The sequence below is a fragment of the Pteronotus mesoamericanus genome, unplaced genomic scaffold (genome assembly GCF_021234165.1).
Source record: "Pteronotus mesoamericanus isolate MK-2021 breed Mesoamerican mustached bat unplaced genomic scaffold, CSHL_Meso_final contig_33, whole genome shotgun sequence".
In the NCBI taxonomy this organism is placed as follows: Eukaryota; Metazoa; Chordata; class Mammalia; order Chiroptera; family Mormoopidae; genus Pteronotus; species Pteronotus mesoamericanus.
In genome coordinates this window covers 5,133,972-5,159,250 of record NW_026555135.1, presented here as the reverse complement: position 1 = coordinate 5,159,250, position 25,279 = coordinate 5,133,972, and the positions used below count along the sequence as shown (strand labels likewise).

General features: G+C 37.4%; 1 protein-coding gene across 1 annotated transcript in view; it reads left to right on the top strand.

Moving 5' to 3' along the window:
* INTS4 (integrator complex subunit 4) overlaps positions 1 to 25,279 on the top strand; it is a 100,577-nt gene that overhangs the window by 37,248 nt on the left and 38,050 nt on the right. Inside the window, exons 8-12 of the mRNA XM_054576317.1 lie at positions 462 to 582; positions 12,970 to 13,041; positions 14,854 to 15,028; positions 19,774 to 19,979; positions 24,130 to 24,272. Of these exons, the coding sequence (XP_054432292.1) occupies positions 462 to 582; positions 12,970 to 13,041; positions 14,854 to 15,028; positions 19,774 to 19,979; positions 24,130 to 24,272 (717 nt within the window). The remainder of the gene's footprint in view (positions 1 to 461; positions 583 to 12,969; positions 13,042 to 14,853; positions 15,029 to 19,773; positions 19,980 to 24,129; positions 24,273 to 25,279) is intronic.

Genomic DNA, 25,279 nt, shown 5'->3' with positions numbered 1-25,279 from the left:
TAGTGAGTAAATCATTTATTCTCACAGTAATTCTTTCAAGTGGAGAGACAAATTTTTTTTTTTTAATTAAAAGGCTAATTGGAATTTGCCTCCTCTTTTAGGACCAGATATATGTTTTATACAGATTTATTGTGAGATTTACTATATTGACAGCTACAGACTAAAGATAGATATAAAATACTTTGTGGTAGCTAGTTTTTAGTATCTTCACAAATCTTTGTACCTTTGATAAGTAAAACACTTTTATTCAAGACTGAAAATTTGCAGTGCAACTAAAAAGGTTGGTTTATACTCCCAGAGTCATTTGTTTACTATGAAATGTATTTCATCCTTCTGGGATGTTAATTATTTAATTATCATTTCTACTTATTCCAGTTTTCATTCGTCATTTCCATTTTATCGAACCTGAATCTTTAGGCTTATGTTTTGCCATTTGTGTTTTTTTTTTTCTTTTAATTCAGCATTGTCCCAATCCCGTCTTCAAATGAAGAAATTCGCTTAGTTGATGATGCTTTTGGAAAAATTTGTCACATGGTCAGTGATGGCTCCTGGGTAGTTCGAGTTCAAGCTGCAAAGCTCTTGGTAAGTTACTTTTTCTTTTATAAAGATCTCTTTCTCTTTTTTTAAAGATTTATTTATTTTTAGAGAGAGGGGAAGGGAGGGAGAAAGAGAGGGAGAGAAACATCGATGTGTAAGAGAAACATCAGTCATTTGCCTTTCATACATCCCCAACTGGGGACCTGGCCCACAACCCAGTCACGTGCCTTATCTGGGAATCAAGCCAGTGACCTTTCCATTTGCGGGATGACGCCCAACCCAGTGAGCCACACCAGTCAGGGTAAGTTACACGTGCTTTGATGAACACATTGCATGTTTCACTTACACAAACATTTTGAGAAACTACAGGTAGGGACAGTTGTAACCCACTATTAGAAATCCTAGTATATCTTAAAATAAATAGAAATGACTAACTTTCCAGTGGAGAAGTAGTCTTTTAGAACTAGAGTGAATTTTAAAGAGAATTCTGTTTAACTTGTCAGCATATGAGATAGCCAAGGCCTAGAGAAAAAAGAAAAATAGTAATAAAAGCTGTTGCTGCCACTTACTAAGCACCTGTTATAACCTAGGTATGTTGCCATGAGGGCACATATATGATCTTTTTTACTCTTCACAGTAGCCCACCAAGGTAGATGTTGTTATTCCCATTTTCTAGGTGAGAAAACTGAGTCTCTGAGAAGTAAATTATCCAACTTACACAAATAGAAAGTTATAGAATGGTATTCAGGTACTAATCACCTGACTTTTAGGCTGGTAGCTTCTACTGTTTTGCCTTTGGGGACTCAGTACATTTATAAAAAAAATTAACCTTTCAGAGATGCAACTGTCTTAGACAGAGTGTTGACCTTTGAGCTATCACTTGATCTTAGTTTTGGTTTCCTTATCTGTTAAGTCGGTAATAGTATCTCCCATATTTACCTCACTGGGTTTTCATGATGCTCAAATGAAATACTGTCTATGAAAATGTTTATAAATTGTAATGTATTCTACTGTGTGGGATGGTGGGGGTGGTTATAGTATATAAATATATATAAGTATCTATAAAATTTTGTAAATGTCACAGCAAGAAAATCTGAGATTCTTTTTGGACACTTATTTTTGAGGGCCTCCCACTCTGCCAGTCTTGATAAGGCTGCTGGTTAAAATACTTTGGACCTGACTGTACTGAACACAGACCAGTGATAGTCCTATTCTGTGACTAGTATATGGGGTAATTGCTAAAACCAGTGTGAAGTATTTACATGGAATAATAAGAAATTTGGATGATTGCAGTATTTTCTGCTTATAAATTATATTGTTTGTTCATAATAAAATACAGTTAAACAAACCAGTTATTATTGATTTTAGTTTTGAGTTCACATTTTAAAACTTTGTCATTTAATATTTTAAAATTCAGAACAGTCCAATCATCAAATTCTTTCATTTAACATTTACTGAGCATCTGTTGTATATGCAGTGTTTGTGTGTGAGTGAGAGAGATCAAGAGAGAGAAGGAGGGAATGTTTAGAGAAATATTTTTTTAAAGTATACTTTATTAGGGGGCAGAAGCATAAAATGGAGCAATAATAGCCTCTTCAACAAATCGTGTTGGGAGAGCTGGACGGCTACATGCAAAAAATTGAAATTGGATCATTAGCTGACACCATACACAAAAATTAACTCAAGATGGATAAAAGACTTAAATATGAGTCGCAACACCATCAAAGTCCTAGAGGAGAACATTGGCAGGAAACTCTCAGATATCCCACGCAGCAATTTTTTCACCGATATGTCTCCTAAAGCAAGGGATATAAAGGAAAGAATAAACAAGTGGGACCTCATCAAAATAAGAAGCTTCTGCACGGCAAAAGAAAACATCAGCAAAATGAAAAGGGAGCCAACCCTATGGGAAAATATATTCGCTAATGATACATCAGTTAGAGGTTTGATCTCCAAGATATATAAAGGACTCACTCGACTCCACTACAAAAAGACAAACGACCCAATCAAAAAATGGGCAAAGGACCTGGGCAGACGCTTTTCCAAGGAGGAGATACAGAGGGCCCAGAGGCATTTGAAAGGATGCTCAGCATCACTAGCCATCAGAGAAATGCAGATCAAAACCACCATGGGGTACCACCTCACACCGGTCAGAATGGCCATCATAAACAGATCCACAAACAACAGGTGCCGGCGAGGCTGTGGAGAAAAGGGAACCCTAGTCCACTGTTGGTGGGAATGCAGACTGGTGCAGCCACTGTGGAAAGCAGTGTGGAATTTCCTCAAAAAGCTGAAAACGGAACTGCCTTTTGATCCAGTGATTCCCCTGCTGGGGCTATACCCTAAGAATACCAAAACGCCAATTCGAAAGAACCTATGCACCCCAATGTTCATAGCAGCACAATTTACAATAGCCAAGTGTTGGAAGCAACCTAAATGCCCATCAGTAGAAGATTGAATCAAAAAGTTATGGTACATATACACAATGGAATACTATGCAGCAGAAAGAAAAAAAGTACTAAACTTCGCGACAGCATGGATGGAACTGGAGAGCGTTATGCTAAGCGAAATAAGCCAGGGGGTGAAAGACAAATACCATACAATCTCACCTATAAGCGGAACCTAACCAACAATACAAAGATGCAAGGAAAAGAAGACCAGCAACACTGAAAGGAAAAGAAATCAACAGAGACAAGAGGGAAGGAGGGAGCGGGGACGGGGAAAAGGAAGGGAGGGGGAAAGTCAAGGAACATATAGCAAGGACTCATGGACAAAACCAAAGGGGAAGAGTTGAGTGAGGGAAGGAGGGAGGGGGCAAGGGAAAGTGGTGGGGGGTAGGCAGAGACAAATGTATTTGAAAAAATAAATTAAAATAAAAAAAATAAAGTATACTTTATTGATTATTGCTGTTATAGTTGTCCCATTTTTTTTCTCCCCTTTATTCCCCTCTGCCCTGCACCTCCCCCCGCCACCAGCATTTCTGCCACCCTTAGTTCATGTCCGTGCGTCGTACATATAAGTTCTTTGGCTTCTCCATTTCCTATACTATTCTTAACATCCCTTGTCTATTTTGTACCTACCATTTATGCTTCTTATTCCCTGTACCTTCTCCCCTATTCTACCCTCTCCCCCTCCCCGCTGATAACCCTCCATGGAATCTCCATTTCTGTGATTCTGTTCCTATTCTAGTTGTTTGCTTAGTTTTTGTTTTTCTTTTTGTTTTTCAGGTTCAGTTGTTGGTAGTTGTGAGTTTGTTGTCATTTTGCTGTTCATAGTTTTGATCTGTTACTTAATAAGCACCTTTAACATGTCATATAATAAAGGCTTGGTGATGATGAACTCCTTTAACTTGACCTTATCTGGGAAGCACTTTATTTGCCCTTCTATTCTAAATGATAGCTTTGCTGAATAGAGTAATCATGGATGTAGGTCCTTGCTTTTCATGACTTGGAATACTTCTTTCTAGCCTTGTCTTGCCTGTAAGGTTTCTTTTAAGAAATCAGCTGATAGTGTTACAGGAACTCCTTTGTAGGCAACTGTCTCTTTTGCTCTTGTAGCTTTTAAGATTCTCTCCTTATCTTTAATCTTGGGTTAATGTAATTATGATGTGCCTTGGTGTGTGCTTCCTCTGTTCCAACTTCTTTGGGACTCTCTGAGCTTCCTGGACTTCCTGGAAGTCTGTTTCCTTGGCCAGATTGGGGAAGTTCTTCATTATTTTTTCAAATAAGTTTTCACTTTCTTGCTCTTCCTCTTCTTCTGGCACCCCTATGATTCAGATGTTGGAATGTTTAAAGTTGTCCCAGAGTTTCCTAAGCCTCTCCTCATTTTTTTTGAATTCTTGTTTCTTCATTCTGTACTGGTTGAATATTTCTCTCTTCCTTCTGCTCCAAATTGTTGTTTTGAGTCCCGATTTCCTTCTCTTCACTGTTAGTTCCACGTATATTTTTCTTTATTTCACTTTGCATAGTCTTCACTTTTTCCTCTATTTTGTGACCATACTCACCCATTTCTGTGAGCATCCTGATTACCAGTGTTTTGAACTCTGCATCTGATAGGTTAGCTATCTCTTTGTTGCTTAGTTCTTTTTTTGGAGTTTTGATCTGTTCTTTCATTTGAGGCTATATTTATTTGTCTCATTGCACCTGTTATGTTGTAAGGGATGGAGACTTAGGTATTTGCGAGGGTGGGGCAACTCATGTCGCTGTGTTGGGGCACTCTATGTAGGGGAGGGGTCAGAGGGAACAATGCTCCTTGCTAGGCTCTCGGCTGGCTTTCAGTCACTTTCCCTGCTACCCACAAGCAAATTGGGCCCTTCTGGTGCTGATTCCTGGGTGAGTGGGTTTGTGTACATTCTAGGACCCTGTGGGTCTCTTCAACGAAAACTCCTATGAGGCTGGGAGTTAGTCCTGCTGCTGCAACCCCCACAGGGTTTTATAGCCAGAGGTTTTGAGGCTTTCTTTTCCCACACTGGAACCCTGGGTTTCATGGTCTGTCTCTCTTCCTAATTGTTTCTCTTGGTTTACCTGCACACAAATGTGGGACTGCCAGCTGCCGTCTCACCCTCCCTATCCTCCAGCTGCAGCCTTGCTGCTTATCCTCTCCCCGCGCTTCTGCCCACCTCCACGCCTCCTACCAGTCTGGATGAATGTTTCTTCTTTAATTCCTTGCTTGTCAGACTTCTGTACAGTTCGATTTTCTGGCAGTTCTGGTTGTTTTTTGTTTTCAAATTTGTTGTTGTCCTTCTTTTGGTTGTGTGAGGAGGCAAAGTGTATCTACCTATGCCTCCATCTTGGCCAGACTAGAGAAATAATTTAATGATATATCTTTATCTGAGTAGGCAGCTCAAAAAAGTAATCCTTAAAGCTGGGTCGTTCAGATTTTTCAGTTTGTAACCCATAGGATCTGAAATTCATTTATGTAAAGCTGTATGAATATTGAATTACAGTCGTGAATTGAAAGGGTTCCATTTAGATAACTCTAACTTGACTTACGTGCTTTATGTTATAATTTCATTAATTTCAAATCTGAACAGTTCCAAATTATGTAATTATGTTTGTACTTCAAAAGTAATTAATATTCTAATCTTGCTAATAATAATAACTGTTACCTTTATATAGTTTCTAGCCTATAAGCTAGATACTTTATGTTATACACACATGCACATGCAATACACCCACTTCCTTATACATACATATATATATATACATATTTACTTTTTGCAAATAATTTTTAATCCTTTTAAACTCTTTGAGAAGGTATTATATTATTCATTTTATATATAGGGTGGGACAAAAGTAGGTTTACATTTGTGAGTACATGAAACAGAGTTTACTCTCTTTTTCAATCCTCACCAAGGATATATTTATTGATTTTAGAGAGAGAGGAAGGGAGGGGGGAGAGAAAGAGAGAGAGAGAAAGAGAAAGAAAGAGAGGGAGGAAGGGAGGGAAGGGAGGGAGGGAGGGATGGAGAGAGGAAAGGAGGGAGGGAAAGAGAAACATTGATCAGTTGCCTCCTGTATGTGCCCCTCCTGGAGACTGAACCCACAACCTAGGTCTGTGCCATGGCTGGGGATCTAACCTGCAATCTTTTGGTATACAGGATGATACTCCAACCAACTGAGCTACCTGGCCAGGGCAGAGTTTATTCTTGTATTATTTATTAATTATTATATTATTTTCCATATGAACAACTATAGGCTTATTTTTGCCCACCTTGTATGATAAAACTAAGTTTTAGGAAAGTGATAGAATTTGTCCAAGGCCATGTAGGTAGTAAAACATCTCATGATCTGTAGCCCATGTAGAACCCCTTCCTAGTGAGGGTCCAGTTACACATTGGGAGCTGTGGTTGTGCAGTTAAGGCCCTGCTGGTTTACTCGTTCCTTTGTGTAATCAAAGAGGAAAACTCCCTGCATTAACTCTTTAGTAGACAAAACCTGTGGTCAGGTAAACTGCATGTTGTCTTTAGCCCACATATTCATCAAGTTAACAAACACTGAGCCATAATCTGGGGTGTCCGACCCATGTCCCACAGGCCACACATGGCCCAGGGCTATGAATGTGGCCCAGTACAAAATGATAAATTTACTTAAAACCTTTTTTTGCTCATCAGTTTTCATTTAGTGTTTGTGTATTTAATCTGTGGCCTGAAACAGCTCTCCTTCCGGTGTGGCCCAGAGACACCAAAAACTTGGACACCCCTGCTATGTCTTCAAAAGAGTTCATAGTCTGGTAGGTTGATATAGGCAATCAGTCGATTACAGTACCTGGTGCTTTTAGGGAAGACCACCTAACAGCCACAGAAGGCTTTTAGGAGGAGGTGATTCCTGAGCTGAATTTTGAGGCTTAGTATGAATTAGTTAGGTAAAGAAGTAGGGAAGGAAAAAATATGATCAGAGACATAGAAGTAGTTTAACCTTATACATACTAATATACCACACTATAATAGCATGTTAAGTTATAAGCAGTTTAGTACTTTTTGGTGTGGGGGAATAATGTTCAGTGTGAGCGATGTGCAACAGATAAAGCACGAGAGGAAAGCAGAAACCAGGTTAAGAACTTTAATGAAATTATAATTTTTTAGACTTAAGTCCATCTTGCACAAAAATAGTCTCCATTCTTGGCTGGTAGTAGGATGAAAATTTTCAGATGTGGGTTGTATAAAAAAATTTAAAACCATGTAAAAGGTTGATTTTTGGTTATCTATAACTTCCCTAATAAGGCATAGAAATGTGATTTCTAAGTACACAGGTCCATTGAATTATTTAGAATACAGTCATTATTTTGTAAATAATCATGATAATTGGTGTTCTATCTAGAATATGGCCCTTAGTTCAATAATTTCTTCTTAAAATGTTTAATTTCTCTTATTAATAAGGCTTATTTACAAGCATCCAGAAGTCTTTGACCTTAAATTATAACATTTCCCAGCAGATTATAGGTTTTTATCTCTGTTAATTCTTCCCAGGGCAACACTTTCCCAGGGCAAATGAAGTTGTCTTAGTCAGGAGCAGTTTTACATCTCTCATAGTAATTCATTTTTTTCTTTTCTTTTTGGGTTGCTTCTCTTTTTATCACCTAATTGAGTAGAGGCTAGGAGCCTTTGAAGAGTGTATAGACTTATGTTATTATACTATTGGAGCAGTTTTTGCTTTGAAAGTAAGCTTGACACACTCGTTTGTTAAATATCATGGCTTTCTTAGTGTTATGATTATAGGTTGTTAAGTAGTGGTGATAGTACATTTGGGGAGAACTTACCTGAATATATTTGTCTTGATTAAAGTAGACAAGAATATAGATGTTTTTCTTTTGTGTGTGTTTGTTTCAATAAAACTTTATTTATGGATGTTGAAATTTGAATTTAGTATAATTTCCATGTACCAGAAAATGTTATTTTCCCCAAACCACTAAAAAATGAAAAAGCCATCCTTAGCTTGTGGGCTGTATAGAAACAGGCAATGGGCTGGATTTAGCTATGAGCCATAGTTTGCTAGCTTCTGTCTGGTATAAGATATTATTGGTATCATTTAACTACTTATAACATGAAGGAAAAGCCAGCATGTTGTCTAAAATAATTAAATTTTTCTGGACTGAACAGCTTTGACATTGGAAGAAGAAAGGCAGGAAGAAGCATCTACTTTGTGTTATTTGAATCACAGCCACTTTATGTGGCCTCATTTAGCACCTTTTTCCCCTTGGACTTTTGGAGATTAGGTAGGTTGGTAGGTAGGTAGGTAAGTGGATGGATGGATGGATAGATAGATAGATAGATAGATAGGTAGGTAGGTAGATAATACACACATGTATACACACACACTGGTTTTTCAAATTCTATATAAAAACACTATCAGTAACAAAATTATGAACACTCTTTTACAAGTGAGACATTTTCCATTATCTTGATAAAGTCACTGTAAAGGAATATGTGCAATTTTACATAAGTAATAACATTCAGGCTACCAGTATTGCTGATAGCACTAATAAATTCCACAGGGCATTTCGTTTCACTTTAGTGCTTTCAATTTCTTTTCCTCACATATTCTTGCTCTTGCTGAGAAGAAACGAGTTTGTGCAGCAGCAGTAAAGCCTAGTCAGTCATGGGTGCATACTCTTTCTGGGAACACACTTCTTGTTTGCACAAAACTTTGCTTTTGATGAAAGAAATGTACTAGTCACGAGTTCATTATCTTGCTCTACACGCAAACATTCACCACTCATTACTGAGTTATGGAAGTGCTGAATCCAGGAATGTTCTCAGTGCTAGCATGGAAGGTGATACAAGGAAACATTTTCCAAATGGATCCTTCATTCTGTTACATGGAAAGATTACCACTTAATAAATAATAAAGGAGCAGTTTATTGCCACACAATAACAAACATTTTTCGTATATGATTCTGTCACTTTTGTTCTGTCCATTAAACAAAAGCCCTTTTTGTAAGAAATGGAAAAACACCCTCTCCTTATTATCAGCCAAAAGTTTGAAATTAGAGGAATGTGATCTTTGTACCCTTTTATCCCTCCTGCAAATGGGCAAACTGTGAAAAAAAAGGAAGAATGTTAATGTTCTAGCTAGAAATGGGTAGTATTGGTCACATGAATGTTTTTTCATCTTTCCTGATTGTTACCAACTGCATTGATTTCACTTAAGTTGTGCTTTCATTCTTGTTTGGAATGACAGTTCCAGGAATCATTAAATAGAATATTCATAAATAATGGTGTCAGAGTTCTAGAAATGGAAATATCTACCTATTGTAATACAAGTTCAGCCTTTTCAGAATCTGTGCCTGGATATCTCCAGTTGTATAAATAGCATTGTAAATTGCCATCTCCTATATAAAACATGAGGTTTTCCAAGAGTGTCTTATTTTCCACCAAACCTAGTGCATTGAATACATCAAATCCTTTAAATTGGGCTATAATGAGCACATCATTCATAAAGTCTGGCAGGAGCATATCAGTGTGTATGCTGTGGAAGGGGGTAGGCAGCTTTGAGGTTCTTGTGAGCAGGGTGGTTATGACTGTGGAGGGAAGTGTGTAGAAGCTCAGGAAGTCACTTTACCACTGGACTTCTGCACTACAAACGTGTCAATAATGTGTTCATTGGGGAGAAACCATTTGGCTACTTTCTCTTCATCCATCACTGGGGCCAGATGAAACCTATTCAGGTATCTGTTGGTTAATTCTTAAACTGCTTTGCTATCTCTTTGTTCCATCTATCCCAAGCCTGAAGTCTTTGTCACGTCCAGAAGTCTGTATAGCTTCATTGTTCTCTGTAAAGTCATATTTCCACTCAAGGGGGGAAATTTCACTTCTGTCAATTTTGGGGGATTGAGTGATCAGTACCAGTATCTGCGCATGGCACTGTTTTAGGAAGAACCAGTCTATGGTATAAAGCACCTGGAAAATCCTTTCCAGCTCTGTTCTTCTAGTTATTTCTCAAATTAACACTGGGCTACTTGTTTTGATCTCAATTTCTTATGAACACACAAAAAAGTAGATTTCAACTATCTTCTTCACACTATTATGCATTAGATCTTTGACTTTCACAGCTGGATCTTTGACTTTCGAGGCTGGAGAGCTAGAGCAAAAATGCAACACATTTATCCTGATGTAAATCCCAGTGGTTTCTGGGATGGCATTTATGAACCTTACTGTTGTTTTGTTTGAAGACACTGTGACCCCACAGTGCTACTGAAGAAACCAGCTGGGGAGATGCAGAACCCAAAGCAGGAACTTGGACAAATAGTCAGACCAAAACATGTTATCCTCTACATAATCCTCATTTAACAAGATGTACAAACCCTTGAGCACTTAAGCCTTACCCAAATCTAAAGTGTCCCACATAAAACCATGTGGAAAGGAATATGGTTCTTGATACATGTTGTCTTTATCTGCTTCAATTGCACCATGAGATACTATTACTTAATGTAGTTTGGGTACTGGCTCTGTGTCCCAAAACTGGTATCTGTGTTTGGCAGCCTCGTCGATGTTCCTGGTGGGGTCCTCACATTCCATTAAAAGCTCCATTGGTCTCTGAATGTCCTGCAAGTTCTGCAATGGAATGGTGGGATTTTTCTTTTCTTTTTTTTTTCTTTTTTCTTTTGATGGTTATAAAGGTTTAATCTCCTGGGAACTGGATGCAGAGTCTGACTGGGTGCCTCTGGAATTTGGTTTCCTCCTTTTTTTCTTCTGTTTCTTTTTTGGCACCCAAATTCCCTGTTAGACTTTCTTTGGCATGTTCTTCTCCTCCTCATTGTCCCTGTCTACCCCACATGTGTCCCGGTCATCCGAAGACTTGCTGTCCTCCACTGTTGTTGCGGTGCAGGCTGCGGAGGAGGCGCTGGGAGCCTGGGGGCAGCACGGTGTGGAGGTTGCAGCTGGAGTTGCAGATGTTGTTATGATCACTGAGACATACTCTATATCTTTTTGGTCCAAATCTGCTCTTCCTGTGCTTTCATGAATGATTAATGATCTACACAGTCATGAACCCAAAGGCATTTGGAATTCTCTTTCTGTTTCCCATATTCCCTGAGTCATCAGCTCTTACCAGTTCTACCTTGTGGACATACCTCGAATCTACTTAAATCTATCCCTTCTCTATTTCTGCTAGGCATGTACTAGTTGAGGTCTGACCATTTTTCAGGTAGGTTACTGTTGTATAGGGCTCTTGGTGTTTGTGGATTTGAAATGGAAAGTTTTGGCTATTCTTAGATAATACCGGAAATTTGTTACCAATAACAGTATGTAAATTTGTAAGGCTGAAATTTAATAGGACCCCCTCCTCGCTAACTGTGTTGGGAGAGACTTTAGCTGAAGGCATTGAAAATGGGCACTGAAACTGGATTGAGTATTTTAGTGTGAAGTCATTAAAACTTTCTCTGTAGAAAAAAAAGTGTCCCTTAAAAAGCCAACTGTTAATGCTAGTGGTAAAACTAGAGAGAAAGTGAGGCATTCTTAAAAAATGTATAGTTCTTAGTCATAAAATTGATGTTTTGGATTAAAAAAAATTAATGCTAGATCTGGTATTGACTCAAATCTATGTAACAAACAAGGCCACCAACTGTATACTGTGTAGAGAAAAGAAAAAGTGGTTTTGAAACACCTTAAGTCAGAATAGCACAACAGTTGCTCTCCTAGAGCTGCAGGAAAGGTGTTAATCGTGGGTAAGGATACTCCCAAAGAACATGTAACTTTCCATGGAGAATGTACTTGGAGAGAAAGTCTGAGCCTGTTTAAGCATTTCCAACTTGGGAATTAGACAAGGTCCCCAATATATTCCTTAAGGAGTCTAGGACTTGCTTTAATAGGCTCTGAACTGATCTGTGCTTCTTTTTGATTCCTTTTGGTCCATTAGCCACATTGCTGCCAAGATGATGTCTGTGAGGTATAAGTCTGTATTTCTCCCTTATTTGAAACAAGCAAGCTACCAAATCTCTCAGCCTCGATTTCTCATTGAAAAAATGAGGACCATTTATGTTTTTCATGGGGTGATTGGGGGAATAAATTTTTTTAATATAAGAAAAATATTTTGTACATCATTGAACTCTTTACATATTTAACTGAGATTTCCTAGTTATTATTCATAAGGCAAATCCCTTACTTTGGCAGACAAACCCTTCATAATCTTATCCCAGCCTATCTGTACTCACTGCCTCATTTTCAGCACCCCCATCTTGTGTTCTCTTCACAGAACCACTTGATGTTTCTCACATGACATTCTCACTGCATGCATTTGCACTTGTGATTTCTAGTTCTCCCTGCCATCACCCCTTACTGCTTGTTTTCTGAGTTCCCATAATGCCCTTTATAAATGTGTATTACAGTTCATACCATAATGGAATTATCTCTTGTCAGTTTCTATCACTAGTCTGAGATCATTGAGTGTAAAATTGATGTCTTATTTTTTGTATTCCTGCTCCTGGTAACTGTAGGCATATAATTGAATGGTTGCTAAATAAATATTTGTTTTACTGAAAGAATGCATAAATGAACAAATGAACAGAAAGAGTGGAATGAAGAGGCATGAACAGTGAAGAGTTAATGCAAAGGATTCTGGGCCTGGGTTTATAGCCCAACTCTCTAATTTACACTCCTTGTGACCTTGGGTGAATTCGTTAATCTTTTTGTACCTTCTTTCCCCATGTTTAAAGTAGAACTGATAATAGTATTTACTTTGGAAGGGGACTAAATGAGTTAATTTATGTATCAAGCACTTAGAACAGTGCATGACACAATAAGCTCTATTTAGGTGCCTGCTGCTGCTACTACTACTGTTTTAATTATTTTCCTGATGATTCAGAACCCATAGGCATCTTTAGTATCAAGAATAATGTTATCTTCACACATTTAAGTTGGCTGCAAACTTTGACTATTAAGATAATGTTCAAATCTTAAAAGATGTTCAATTTGTTTTGGTTTCTTTCTTTTTACAGGGTTCTATGGAGCAAGTCAGTTCTCATTTCTTGGAGCAGACACTTGACAAGAAGCTGATGTCAGATCTGAGGGTAACTTGCATTCTTTGTTGTTTAAACTGGATTTCTGTAACCAATGTCAATGTAACAATATATGCCAAGTTGATGTTGATTTAATTTTGCAGCCCATGCATTTGTTAAATTAATGTGTGGTGATTAGATTACATTTTAATTTAAAATCTTAGTAACTTGAACCAAATTACAAGTTACTTCATTAAATTTTAAATTAGTATAATGAAATACTTTGTACAAGTTGTGTTTTACAAAGAAGAGCCAGTATTAATTTTCTGTTTGTTAGAAACTACAAAGGTCTGGCCTTATTTTTTTGAGATTGTGACATCTTAAGACTTCTTTCCAACAGCAATTCCCAGAGAAGAGTGAGTAAATTTTTCCTTGAACTGTAACAAAATGCCTCTTACGGAGTGCCTTTAAGCTTTTACTGTAACAGTTCTCTGATATAGTTGCCAGGATTGAATATGAGTCTGAGAATATGGGATGTACATTCATTGTCAATATCTTAATTTCTAAATTATAAAACCAGTAATAAAGAGATATAGAATCTTTGATAAGTAGAAGGAAAAGGGAAAAAAATTCACCCGTTTTCCCACTACTCTAATACAATAACTTCTGTCATTTTGGTATATTTCTCCCCAGCTCTTTTTCTTTTGTATGTATTAAACATTGTATGCAGATCGTTTTATAGTCTACTTTTTAGTTTTGTAGTCTACTTTTTACATTTGCAACTACATCATAAGCTTTTTTGCCCCATATTGCCAACTTTATACTTAGCATTTTTACTGCTTTCATAATATTCTGTTAAGTAGACATGCCATCATTTTTTAGCTCTTTATTATACATTTAGATTTTCCTAATTTTTTCATCTTGATAAATTACATAAAGAATATGATCTTTGTGCATATTAGATCTTTTCTTCTTTTGAGTTATTTGGTAAGATAAGATGAATTCTAAGGAATGGTTGAGGAGTTGATAAGAAATACTGCCATATGGCTTTCCTGAAAGCCATACTTTCATTTGAGATGAGTGATTGATTAAGTGTTCTTTGTGTATAACCAGGATGGATGTGTAGAGAAGGATATTCCCATGGTGAATGGTGAGGGATGGGTGATCCTAAGACACATCACATAGTGCAAACTTTACTACTGGGTCTGACCTACATCCTGAAGGCTCAGGTGCTGTATTTCATCAGTGCCTTTCAGATGATCAGCCATGAGGACATGGATTCTCACCAAGAAGAATGCTCATAAGAAGCAGATGTGTAAAGTGTTCATTACTGATAAGTTGTAACTCTCAAGTGGACTGGATATTTACTTTAGCTAACCAGTATATTTCCCATTAGGCATTGTGTGCAGAAAATGAATTTACTAGAAGGCTACTTGGGAACACAGTGTTGCTCAAATAGAGCACAATGTTGTCAAATAGAAACTTACTTTTACTGGGACTGAAAACAGTTCTTTTGTAGGACCTGTGTATTTCATCTACACAGGACGGTGCTTGGAGGAACACTGCCATCATTTACCTCTCTGGTTCTTCCTTTCCTGTGTTGTCATTGCAAACAGGAGCACCTGTCTGATCAACGCATTCTTTCACTATCTTTAATAAGGTTACGATCTTTAAGAAGGTTACTATCAGCAGCCTTTGGTTTTTAAGTTGAATGTACATTTCTCTACTCTGGTCTATTGTGGTTCGTTTGTTTGTTTTTTGTTTTTTCCCAAGTTTAACTCTGAGAGAGCAGTCTTTATATCCTGCCTCTCCCTGTTCTCAGGGTGCATCTTGTTTTTCCTTCATGAACCCCCTGCACACTGTAATTGTTGTTGTCCTCTACAGAGGAAACGCACTGCACATGAGCGTGCCAAGGAACTTTACAGTTCAGGGGAGTTTTCCAGCGGCAGGAAGTGGGGAGATGATGCTCCCAAGGAAGAAATAGATACAGGGGCTGTGAACTTGATCGAGTCAGGAGCTTGTGGAGCCTTTGTTCATGGATTGGAAGATGAAATGTATGGTAAGTATGACTGCATAATAACAGTGCCTTTTACTGAGTGACTGAGTGACATGAAAGGGATCGTACGGATTGATAAATACACATTGTCTCATTTAGTTTTCAGAGTCACAAATGTACCTACTATTATTTTAATTTTATAAACAGATGAGGTTGAGGTCCAGGTGACGTATATAATACAGTGGTTAAGAGCATGGACTTTGGGTTCAGTCAGTCTGGGTTTAAATTCTAACATTTTAATAAAACAAACCTAATAGTAAGTGTTTCTGAATAGTGAGAGTTAGATTTTTTATATATATATATATAAAAACACTTGGCACAATTCTTGACCCATTATTATGGTAAGCACTTAGTATATTGGTAGTAAAGATTGATATTTTAGATACTGATGACGATAATAACTTGTAATTAGTCACCCCACTAGTAAAAGATAGAATCAAAATTTAAACCCAGGTATGTCTGACCTCAAAGCCTTTGCATGACTAATAAAGACTGTTACACCTTCATTTTTTAAAGATATTTTCACTGGCAATTGAATTCTAGATTATTAGGAAGTTTTTTGGTTTGTTTGTTTTGTGTTTCAGTCTTTCAAAGGTGTCCCATAATTTTTCATTTGTATTGAACCTGTTGAGAAGTCTGCTGCCATGTAAAAAAAAATTTGTTCTTCTGTATCTGGTATGTCTTTTCTAGATGCTCTTAAGATTTTCTTATTATCACTGGTTTTAAATGATTTAATTCCAATGTATCTTGGTATAATTTTCTTCATGTTTCTTATATGTGAAATTTGTTGAGCTTCTTGGAACTGTGGAAGATCCTTGGCCATTATTTCTTTAAATAGTTTTCTGGCCCCATGCTCCAGTTTATACATACATTAGGTTACTGAGGTTATCCTGCAGTTGACTGGTGCTCTGTTTTCTCTTTCTCTCCTAATCTTTTTTCTCCTTGTCTCATTTTGGATATTTATTACTTTGTCTTGGAGTTCACTAAGCTTTTTTCTGCAATGTCTAAGCTGCTACTAATCCCATTCAGTGTATTTCCATCTCAGACATTGTAGTTTTTCATCCCTAGAAATTCTATTAGAATGTGGGTTTGTTTAGTATCTTCTACATATCTACATAATATGCTTGATATTTTCTCTAGATTTGTCAACAGAGAGTGCTTTTACAATAACTGCCCTAATGTTCTTGTCTACTAGGTCTATTATTTACATGATTTCTGGGTTGGTTTTGGTTGGTTGATTTTTTTCTTCATTTTGGATTATATTTTCCTGCTTTCATGTATGCCTGTTAATTTTCAGTTGGATGCTAACCATTGTGAATATTACTTTATTGGAGGCAGGACATAGTTATATTACACTATACATATTCTTAGCCTTTGTTCTGGGATGCAGTTATTTCAGGTTAAGACCCAAGCAGCTAGGGTTTATTTTTGTCTACTACTGAAAGAAGCTCTCCTGAAATAACAACTGTAGATCATGTGTGAGTTTTGGATGTTGTTCCCTCAAATCATGTTGAATGGTTCTTTCTCAGACCTTGGATAGTTTCTTCACAGATCAGAACTCAGGTTTCCACTTGCAGAGGACCTTCTATAGATCTCTCAAGTTCACTCTCTCTGTGCAGGTCTCTCCTATCTGATGCTTTGCCCTATGAATTATAGCCACATTGGCCTTTCCAGACCCTCGGCTCTATCTTCTCAATTCAGGAGACCTACAGCCTGGAAACTCTTTCCAGACAATTAACTGGTATAATCGTAGAACTCACTTCCTTTATTTCCCATCTCTCAGTGGTAGCTATCCTTTATTGCCTGATGCCTAATGTGTTGAAATTTGTTGTTTCATATATTTCATCTCTGTATTTAGTTGTTTCATATAGAAAGATAAATCTGGCCTTCATTACAACATCTTAGCCAGTAACAGAAGCTGCAGAGCTTTTTTGATATGATGCTCTCTACCTCATGTAAGATCATAGAATGTCAGTGCTTTGAGATGATTGACTCCAGTCTCCTCATTTTCAGTGACCTGGGGAGATACTGTTGATTGCCCACATTTTATAGTAAATTGGTGTCAGAGAATTAGAACTTAGGCCTTTAAAATGCCTATGACAATTACCTCACAACAGGACTGCTTCTTAGAAGGGCAAGAAAATTACTTTTGAAAGACAGTATTCTAGTAGGAAAAAGAATTGGGTTATTCAATATAATTTGCTGTAAGGATTTTTGTATATGTAAAAGTTAGTTAAAGCTATTAATACTTCTGGTTTTTTGTTCTCTATGAACTTGATAAATGAATTAAGATAGAAAAGTATTAGATAAGTTAATTTATTAAAACCTGTTTTAAGACACGTAACTGGAATTTATTTTGTTTCTAATAGCATTTTTGCTTTGTTTAGTTTCTTTTTTTAAAATATATAACCTTTATTATATTTTTGCTTCCAATTACCTGTAGCCCTCTTATATCCTCCTTCCCCAACTTTGTTTAGTTTCTAGAGTTGAAGTTCATCACTATTAATGTTTATGTGGTTTAGTTCAACCATTTTCAGTTTGTCACTAAGGTGTAATTAAAGGAACTGAGGAAACTAAATAGATTATTTCATTGCCTATAGTCTAGAATATCACCTGTACTTTCAATCCTCTAGTTGTTAAATTTCCTTCCTCACTTCTAGGCCTTTGTACATATGGTTCCTCTGCCTAGAAAGGCCTTTTTCTTTCTTTCTGCCTAACAGCTCCTTCAGGCACTGTTTTAGGTATCACTTGTTCCAGAAAACTGCCTATTGATCCTATTGAGTGGGTTTTTGTGCCTCTTCTGCATTTTCTTATATCCCTGTGCTTTTCCATTATACCATTAATCATGCTGTAGTGCAATTAATTATTCTTGCAGGTAGCCCTGAGAGAAGTTGCATTCTTGTTGGTCTTTGTAACTTCAGTATTGAGCACAAAGCTAGTGAATAGCAAAGACAGGATCTAATTACACATGTGAAAATACCAGAGGAACAGTCTTTTTTTTCCCCTCCTAACATAGCAAATTCCTTTTCTGTGCCCTAGACCCTTAAGGAGACTGTAATATTCAACATCCCAAAAAGTCCAGTAGAAATTGTTAATTTACCTGCCTGTAGGCCGGCAGTACACGCAAAGGAAAACACCAAGTTTCTTTGTTTTTGCTTGGAATGTTACCATCTCAGGTCATAGGATTATCTCATGTGGATAGGAATTTCTCTGTGAGTCCTTTGATAGAGTTGCAAGAGTTACACATGAATCAGTGTGGTACAGTAGATTCCTCACGAAGAAAAACCAGCAGTTAACACATTTGGGTCCCTTTCTTGTTTCCTTTGCAGTTAGCAATTTCATGTTTAAATTACATTATTGTGAAGTGGAGCAAATTCTCCCCTTCTGATTCATAGTAGGAATTCATAACTACCAAGAAAAATCTGAGTTGTCTCCTTTTGATGTAGTAACTCTGCTTTTAAAGTGTCTTTAAAATTTTTTTATACAAAACAAATTATATTAGTGAGTTTTATCCACAATTTGAGTGGTTTTCTTTTCTTTTTTTGAAACTGTACATCGTGTTGCAGAACCATGTGGGAACCACTGGAACAAAACAAACATTTATAAAAGGCTTGTGAGCATTGTCTGTAGCTTACTCATCTCTCATCTCTGTATCCCAGCACTTAGCACAGGGCCTGCCTGCCATGTAGTACACGTTCAGGAAACACTGTTAGTGGATGAACCATGGGCTTCCTAGATTTAGTAACTTCACTACTAAGTGTACAAAGAGGTAGAAGACATACCTCTGTTTTTGAGGTGCTTTTAAGACCTTTATGTAGCTAATAATTACTGAGCTTTCAGCATACGCCAGCCAGAGTGCTATCTGCTCACAATGTCATTTAGTCATCCTAACTACTCTGTAGCGGGTGTCCAACCTACGGTTTGTGGGCTGCATGCAGCCCAGGATGGCTGTGAATGTTGCCCAACGCAAAATCGTAAATTTACTTAAAACATTATTGGATTTTTTGGTGATTACTTGTCGCAATGTATTTCATGTGCGGCCCAAGACAATTCTTCCAGTGTGGCGTGGAGACGCCAAAAGGTTGGACACCCCTGCGTAAGGAAATGAGTATTATCTCTATTGAACAGGTGAGAAAACTGAGGTGCTAGGAAGTTGTTACTTATTCAAATCACCTGCAAGTTTGTGGAGGGATTACCCTTCACAATTCACTGTGGAACCTCTATCATTCCACAGCATGTACCCTCAACCACTATACGATGCTAGTCTATATAATCAGCAGACCTGGGTACTGGTGTTACCTCTGCTCTTACTCACTTTGAGGCAAGTTAATGCATTTTGCTGAATCTTACATCGAAAATGAGAATATTGATATCTGGCCTGTTTTACTCTTAATAATATTTAAAAATTGCCTTTTTTTAAAATGTACTTTACTGTGGTTGTAATATTGAGATAAATAACTAATTTTTCAAGAAATTCAGCTAATGGAGACAGAAGTGTGACTTGACTTGATCACATGTCTTCAGAGTAAGGATCTGAACCTTAGCTTCTGTGACATTAAAATTCTTGTTCTTAGCTTGAAATGAAGGTGGAAGCCAAACCCGTGAGCATGGAGAGGAGTCTTTCAGACGGAGTTTTTAGAGTGAGAGAAGTAGAGAGCAAAAGATGAATCTGAATAGGAGGGAATCCTTCTTAGATTTTTTTTTCCATGGCTCTTGATGCTCAGTTTTATTTGTCTCCTTTTGACTAGAGGTCCGCATTGCTGCTGTGGAGGCTCTCTGCATGCTGGCCCAATCTTCGCCCTCTTTCGCTGAAAAGTGCCTTGATTTTCTGGTTGACATGTTTAATGATGAAATTGAGGAAGTACGTCTGCAGTCCATACATACCATGAGAAAAATCTCTAACAATATCACCCTCCGAGAGGATCAGCTAGACACTGTCCTGGCTGTGTTAGAGGTGAGTGTTTACAGTTTGTTACTCATTTCTTCATCAGTGTGTACTAGACACCACTTACTTACTTTCTTATTTGTTCCTTTGTTTACTTACTTAATTTAAACCAGGCATTACGCTAGGTTTCGGTGACACAATAGTATATAGGCAGCACATTTCTGCCTTTTGATCACACTACTCCACCAAGATGGAGGAGATTGACTGTTACACAGGCTGATTAGGAAAGGAAAGGGTGCCCTAGGAATACAGAGAGTATCAACCTGATTGTCTAAGGCAAGGTTGGGGAGATAGGGAAGAAAGAAGGAATACAGCAGACACTTCAAGGAGGAGTAGGAATCCGTGAGGCCCCGGGGGTAAGAATGAGTGTGCTGTATTCAAGGAATTAGAAGGGACTTACTGTAATTGTAGCAGAGTTGAATAAATGGAGGAGAGGAGGGAAGTGGCTATAGATAAAACAGGAACTAAATAATGAAGAATTCTTCTTAGCCTTTGATTTCATTCTTCTAGTGAATTATAGGATGTTACAGCAGGGAGGAATCTTAGGGGTCAATTCATTCAACCCTGGAGTTTTATAGCGAAAAAAGTAATTTATTTGATGTCACACAGCTAGTAATTGCCTGTGCCAGGTTACAAACACAGATATGTCTCCCAGGCTGTGGTTTTGAATTATTTTTCTAAAGGGTCTGGATTTTATTTGCAAGTACTCAAGTTTTTCAAAATATAAGTAAATGAGATTTGGCCTCTAGTTTCCTTTTTTTGTTGTTTGTTTGTTAGATATTGTGAAAGGGGATAACAATTTGATGTGTAGTCTTTAGCACTTGTTACAGATTTCTGCTGCATACTTTACAAAACAGACTGGGTGCTTCGATTTTGAAGTTCTCTCAGTTCCTTAGCACTTCTGTTAAGATTTTTTCTGAGTTATCTCACGTGGGCTAAACAGCACTTCTCTGTACTTTTTAATACCCTGTGTATGTGTTCAGCTTCTTTAATTCTTTTTACCACAAGATTGTGAGCTTCTCAAGGGGGCAGGGTCTTGGCTGTAGTTGTCAGGGAAATGCAAATGAAACCACAGTGAGATATTAAAAATGAAAAAAAAGAAACCCTAACAATACTAAGTGCTGTGAGGCTGGGGAGGAACTGGCACTCTGATACACTGCTGATGAGAATGCAAAATGGTAGAACCACTTTGGAAACCAGTGACAGTTTCTCATAAAGTTAAACATACATGTACCATATGATCCCGCAGTCCCACTCACAAATGTTTACTAAGGAGAATTGAAAGCTTATGTTTGAAAAACTTCTATGCAAGTGTTTTTAGCAGTTTTAGTTATACTAGACCCAAACTGGAAACACCACGAACTCCTTCAGTTGAAAGGGTAAATGAACTGTGATGCATCTCTTTGATGGAATACTACTCAATAATAAAAAAGAATGAGCTGCTGATACACGTAACATTATGGATGAATCTCAGATGCATTATGCTAAGTAAAAGTAGCCAGACTCAAGAAGCAGCATACTCTAGGATTCCATTTATATGACGTTTTGGAAAAGACAAAACTGTAGCAGAAAATACATCAGTGGTTGCCAGAACCCGGGGGTGATAAGTAGATGACCAAGGGACACCAGGGAAGTGTTTGGATGATGGAAGTGTTTTATACCTTGGTTGTGGTAGTAGTTATATAACTATATGTATTTGTTAAACTCATGGAAGTATACACTAAAAAGGATAAATTTTACAGATTGTAAGTTTTATGTCAGTAAATCTGACTTAAAAAATGCTTTGTAGATCCCATTTTGCACTAAAAGGAACCAAAATTTTTTAGAGAAATGGCTGATTTCAGGTCTGGCACAGGAAATGGAACAAGATGAGATTGTACCACCTCGTCATACAGAAAGCAATACTACCTATCAAAGACCGCTAGGATCTGATTAAAAAGACCAAGGAGACGACTCAGTATCTTCTCACTGGCCAAAAGTGAAATACAGCATTAAAAGTGATAACTTCAAATATGTTTAAATTCATCACTGGTTACTAACATCACAAAGAAGAAATAGACATCATATAGTTTGTGAGGGAAGTTAACAATGTTACCTATGAAGTGGTCGTATAAAAAACATCGAACCTGAATCTAGCAGGCCTCTACATCTAACTATCATCACAGGATATACAGGGGAGAAATTGCAAGGGAAAAATAAAAAATGAGATGTAAAGGGATTTTAATATTTTATTTATGATTTTTAGAGAGAGGGGAAGGGAGGGAGAAAGGGTGAGAAACATCAGTGTGAGAGAACATTGATTGGTTGCCTTCCGTACATGCCCAGGGGGACCAATCCTGCAAGCAAGCTTATGCCCTGGCTGGGAATTGAACTGGCAACCTTTTGATTTTTGGGGTGACACCCAAGTAACTGAGCCACACTGGCCAGGGGTGTAAAGGTATTTTACATATTAAGAAGTACTTATGGGACACATTATTCCATTGCAGCATGTGGACCATAACGGGAGCCTGATTAGAAAATCACTTTTTGAGTTAATTGGAGAAATTTTGAGTAGTGACTAGGTATTTGAAATTAAGGAATTACTAAATTTTTAGGCATGATACTGGTTTTGTGTTATATTTGAAATAATTTTTTTAAAAGGCATATTTATAAAAATATTTACCAGTGAAATGTTATGATTTCTGCGATTGTCTCTAAAATAATCTGGACAAGTCAGTAAAGGTATAGATAAAACAAGGTTGGTTAGAGTTAATTAGTGAAATGGGGGGATTTATTATCTCTACTTATATCTATGTTTCAAATAGCCTGTATTAAAAAATTAAAGAACTGGCCAAAAATGCTCTGGAAATATCAAATAAGAGTAGAACTGATGTGTCTATTGACTTTAGCATTAAGAAGTTTTTGGTGACCCTTTCTAATCATTTTAGTGAGGTTGAGCAGGAGATGTTGGGCAGGGAAGAGGTTGCTTCCCTGACATCAGTCTCGTATTACTCTCTCATATTTACTCTTCTCTAGCTACGCTGGTTTCCTGGCTGTTTTTCAAATATGCTTCCACTTCATGGCCATTGTGTATGCTGTTCCCTTTGATTATCTGGTTTAAAATACCCCACCTAACCCAGCACTCTTTCCCTCAACCTGCTTTATAGTTTCTTCTTAATACTTAACGCTATCTAAAAATTAACACTATCTGACCTATGAGGTCTGTCTGGAAAAAGTGCAGCCATTGTTAATGTAACAAGAATGGTTTGCAGTGACATCGATGTAACCTGGCAGTCAAGGAGAGTGGACTGGAATGTGCATGCGTGAACAGTGACGACTTCACTGGGCTCGTCAGTGAGGACAGTAGTTGCCATTGAGTGAGCTTCTGTACTGTGTGGCTGTCGCATTCAAACAGCAACAAATCTGCGTCAGATTTTGCATTAAGCTTGAACATCCTCTGTGGAAACTATTTGGATGATTCAGAAGGCATAGATTGGCAGCTTCATCATGACAACACGCTTGCTCATGCATCACATCTTGTGTTTTTTGATGAAACATCAAATCACCCAGGTGACTCACCCCCCTTACAGCCCAGATTTGGGGCCCTGCAGCTTCTGGTTTTTCCCAAAACAAAAATCACCTTTGAAAGGGAAGAGATTTAAGACCATTGATGAGATTCAGGAAAATAGAATGGGACATCTTATGGCAATTGGGAGAACTTCGTGAGGCCCCAAGGTGCCTACTTTGAAGGAACTGAAGTGTCATTGTCCTATGTACAATGTTTCTTGCATCTTCTGCAATAAATGTCTATTTTCCATAGTACATGGCTGGATACATTTGGGACAGGCCTCATATATAGCCATTTTTGCCTTTGCCCTAGAATGAAGCTCCTGAGAGCAGGGATTTGATTTTAATTACTACTATATCTCTAGCACTTGGTGCATAGTAGGAGCTCGATAAATCTTTGACTGTTTACTAAGTGCTCAATAAATGTTGAATGTGTGAACAAATGAACAAATGAATGAATTCTTCAAATTGTGGTTCATATGTGACCTCTCTCTGAATTATCAGCTCCTTCCCTCCCAGAAAATTGAGACTTTTTATCCTTTGGAATTTCTATACTCCTCTATAATATCTAATCCATAGCACTGCTGTTATTATTATTGTCATTTTTTTTAAGGATTCATCCAGAGATATTAGAGAAGCTCTTCACGAACTTTTGTGCTGTACTAATGTTTCAACCAAAGAAGGAATTCATCTTGCTCTGGTGGAGCTGCTGAAAAATTTAACGAAGTATCCTACTGACAGGGACTCCATATGGAAGTAAGGACCTTTTTACGTATTTGCTTACTGAATCAAATAAGTAAATTTGATCATTTTATTCAACTTAACTCTTCAATTGAACTCTTAGGAGTCTGATTCCTAAATGGAATATTGTGTTTTGTTTTGTTTTTTTGTCCATTCGCCTACCTAGCAAATATATGCCTGCTATCTACTTACTATGTGCCAAGCCCGGTGGTATGTGTTGGAGGTACAGGGATGAGCTGATTAGATTTCTTTTCCTCCTATGTAATGTTAATCATTGCTTTGTCTAGTTTTCATTTTGTACAGGATCACAACTGTCATTATAGAGATTGGTCTGCAGATTGAAAATCTCAATCATTTTTTTCCCCTGATTTCCTCTAGCTTTATTGACTAGAGTCATTAAAGTTAACACTGTTACTTTAATTCTGTTAACACTGTTAATGAATTGCTATTTGACGAACCACTTGCATTTAGTATAAAAATGTGTGTGTTCCACATATTTAAATGAGCTTATGTGATGAGAACACTTCAACTGTATAGTTTCTTGATTTTCAAAGATATTTTTTACTAAGAGTAGAAAAACTTGGTCAAATGAGGTACTTGGAAGATATCTTAAAAATTAAAAATACCAGGGAAGTCTTGCTCTAGGTAACATTTTTGATATCTGGGTTACCTGTTTTGCTATTTCTTCATGTGTGTTCAGTCCAGTTCAGCTCAATTCAATATACATTCATTGATTATCTTCAGGGAGCACTCAGTCATTTGGTGTGAGGGGATTGAGGTGGGGGGAAACACCTGTATTAGCATCTGTACTTCTTTGGGGACCCAGAAAGAGTAAATTCTGCTTGATGGAAGGGATTGTTACGGAGTGTTTAGTAGAACATTCTTCTTGCCTTAAAGTAAGACTTGTTGTTACTTGGTTCACCCAGAATATTTATTTTAAAACTGTCTTTACTGGATGATTGTAGACAGAAAACTCCATCACCTTACAGTGCTCCAAAAGATTTTGAAGTAACCTAATTATT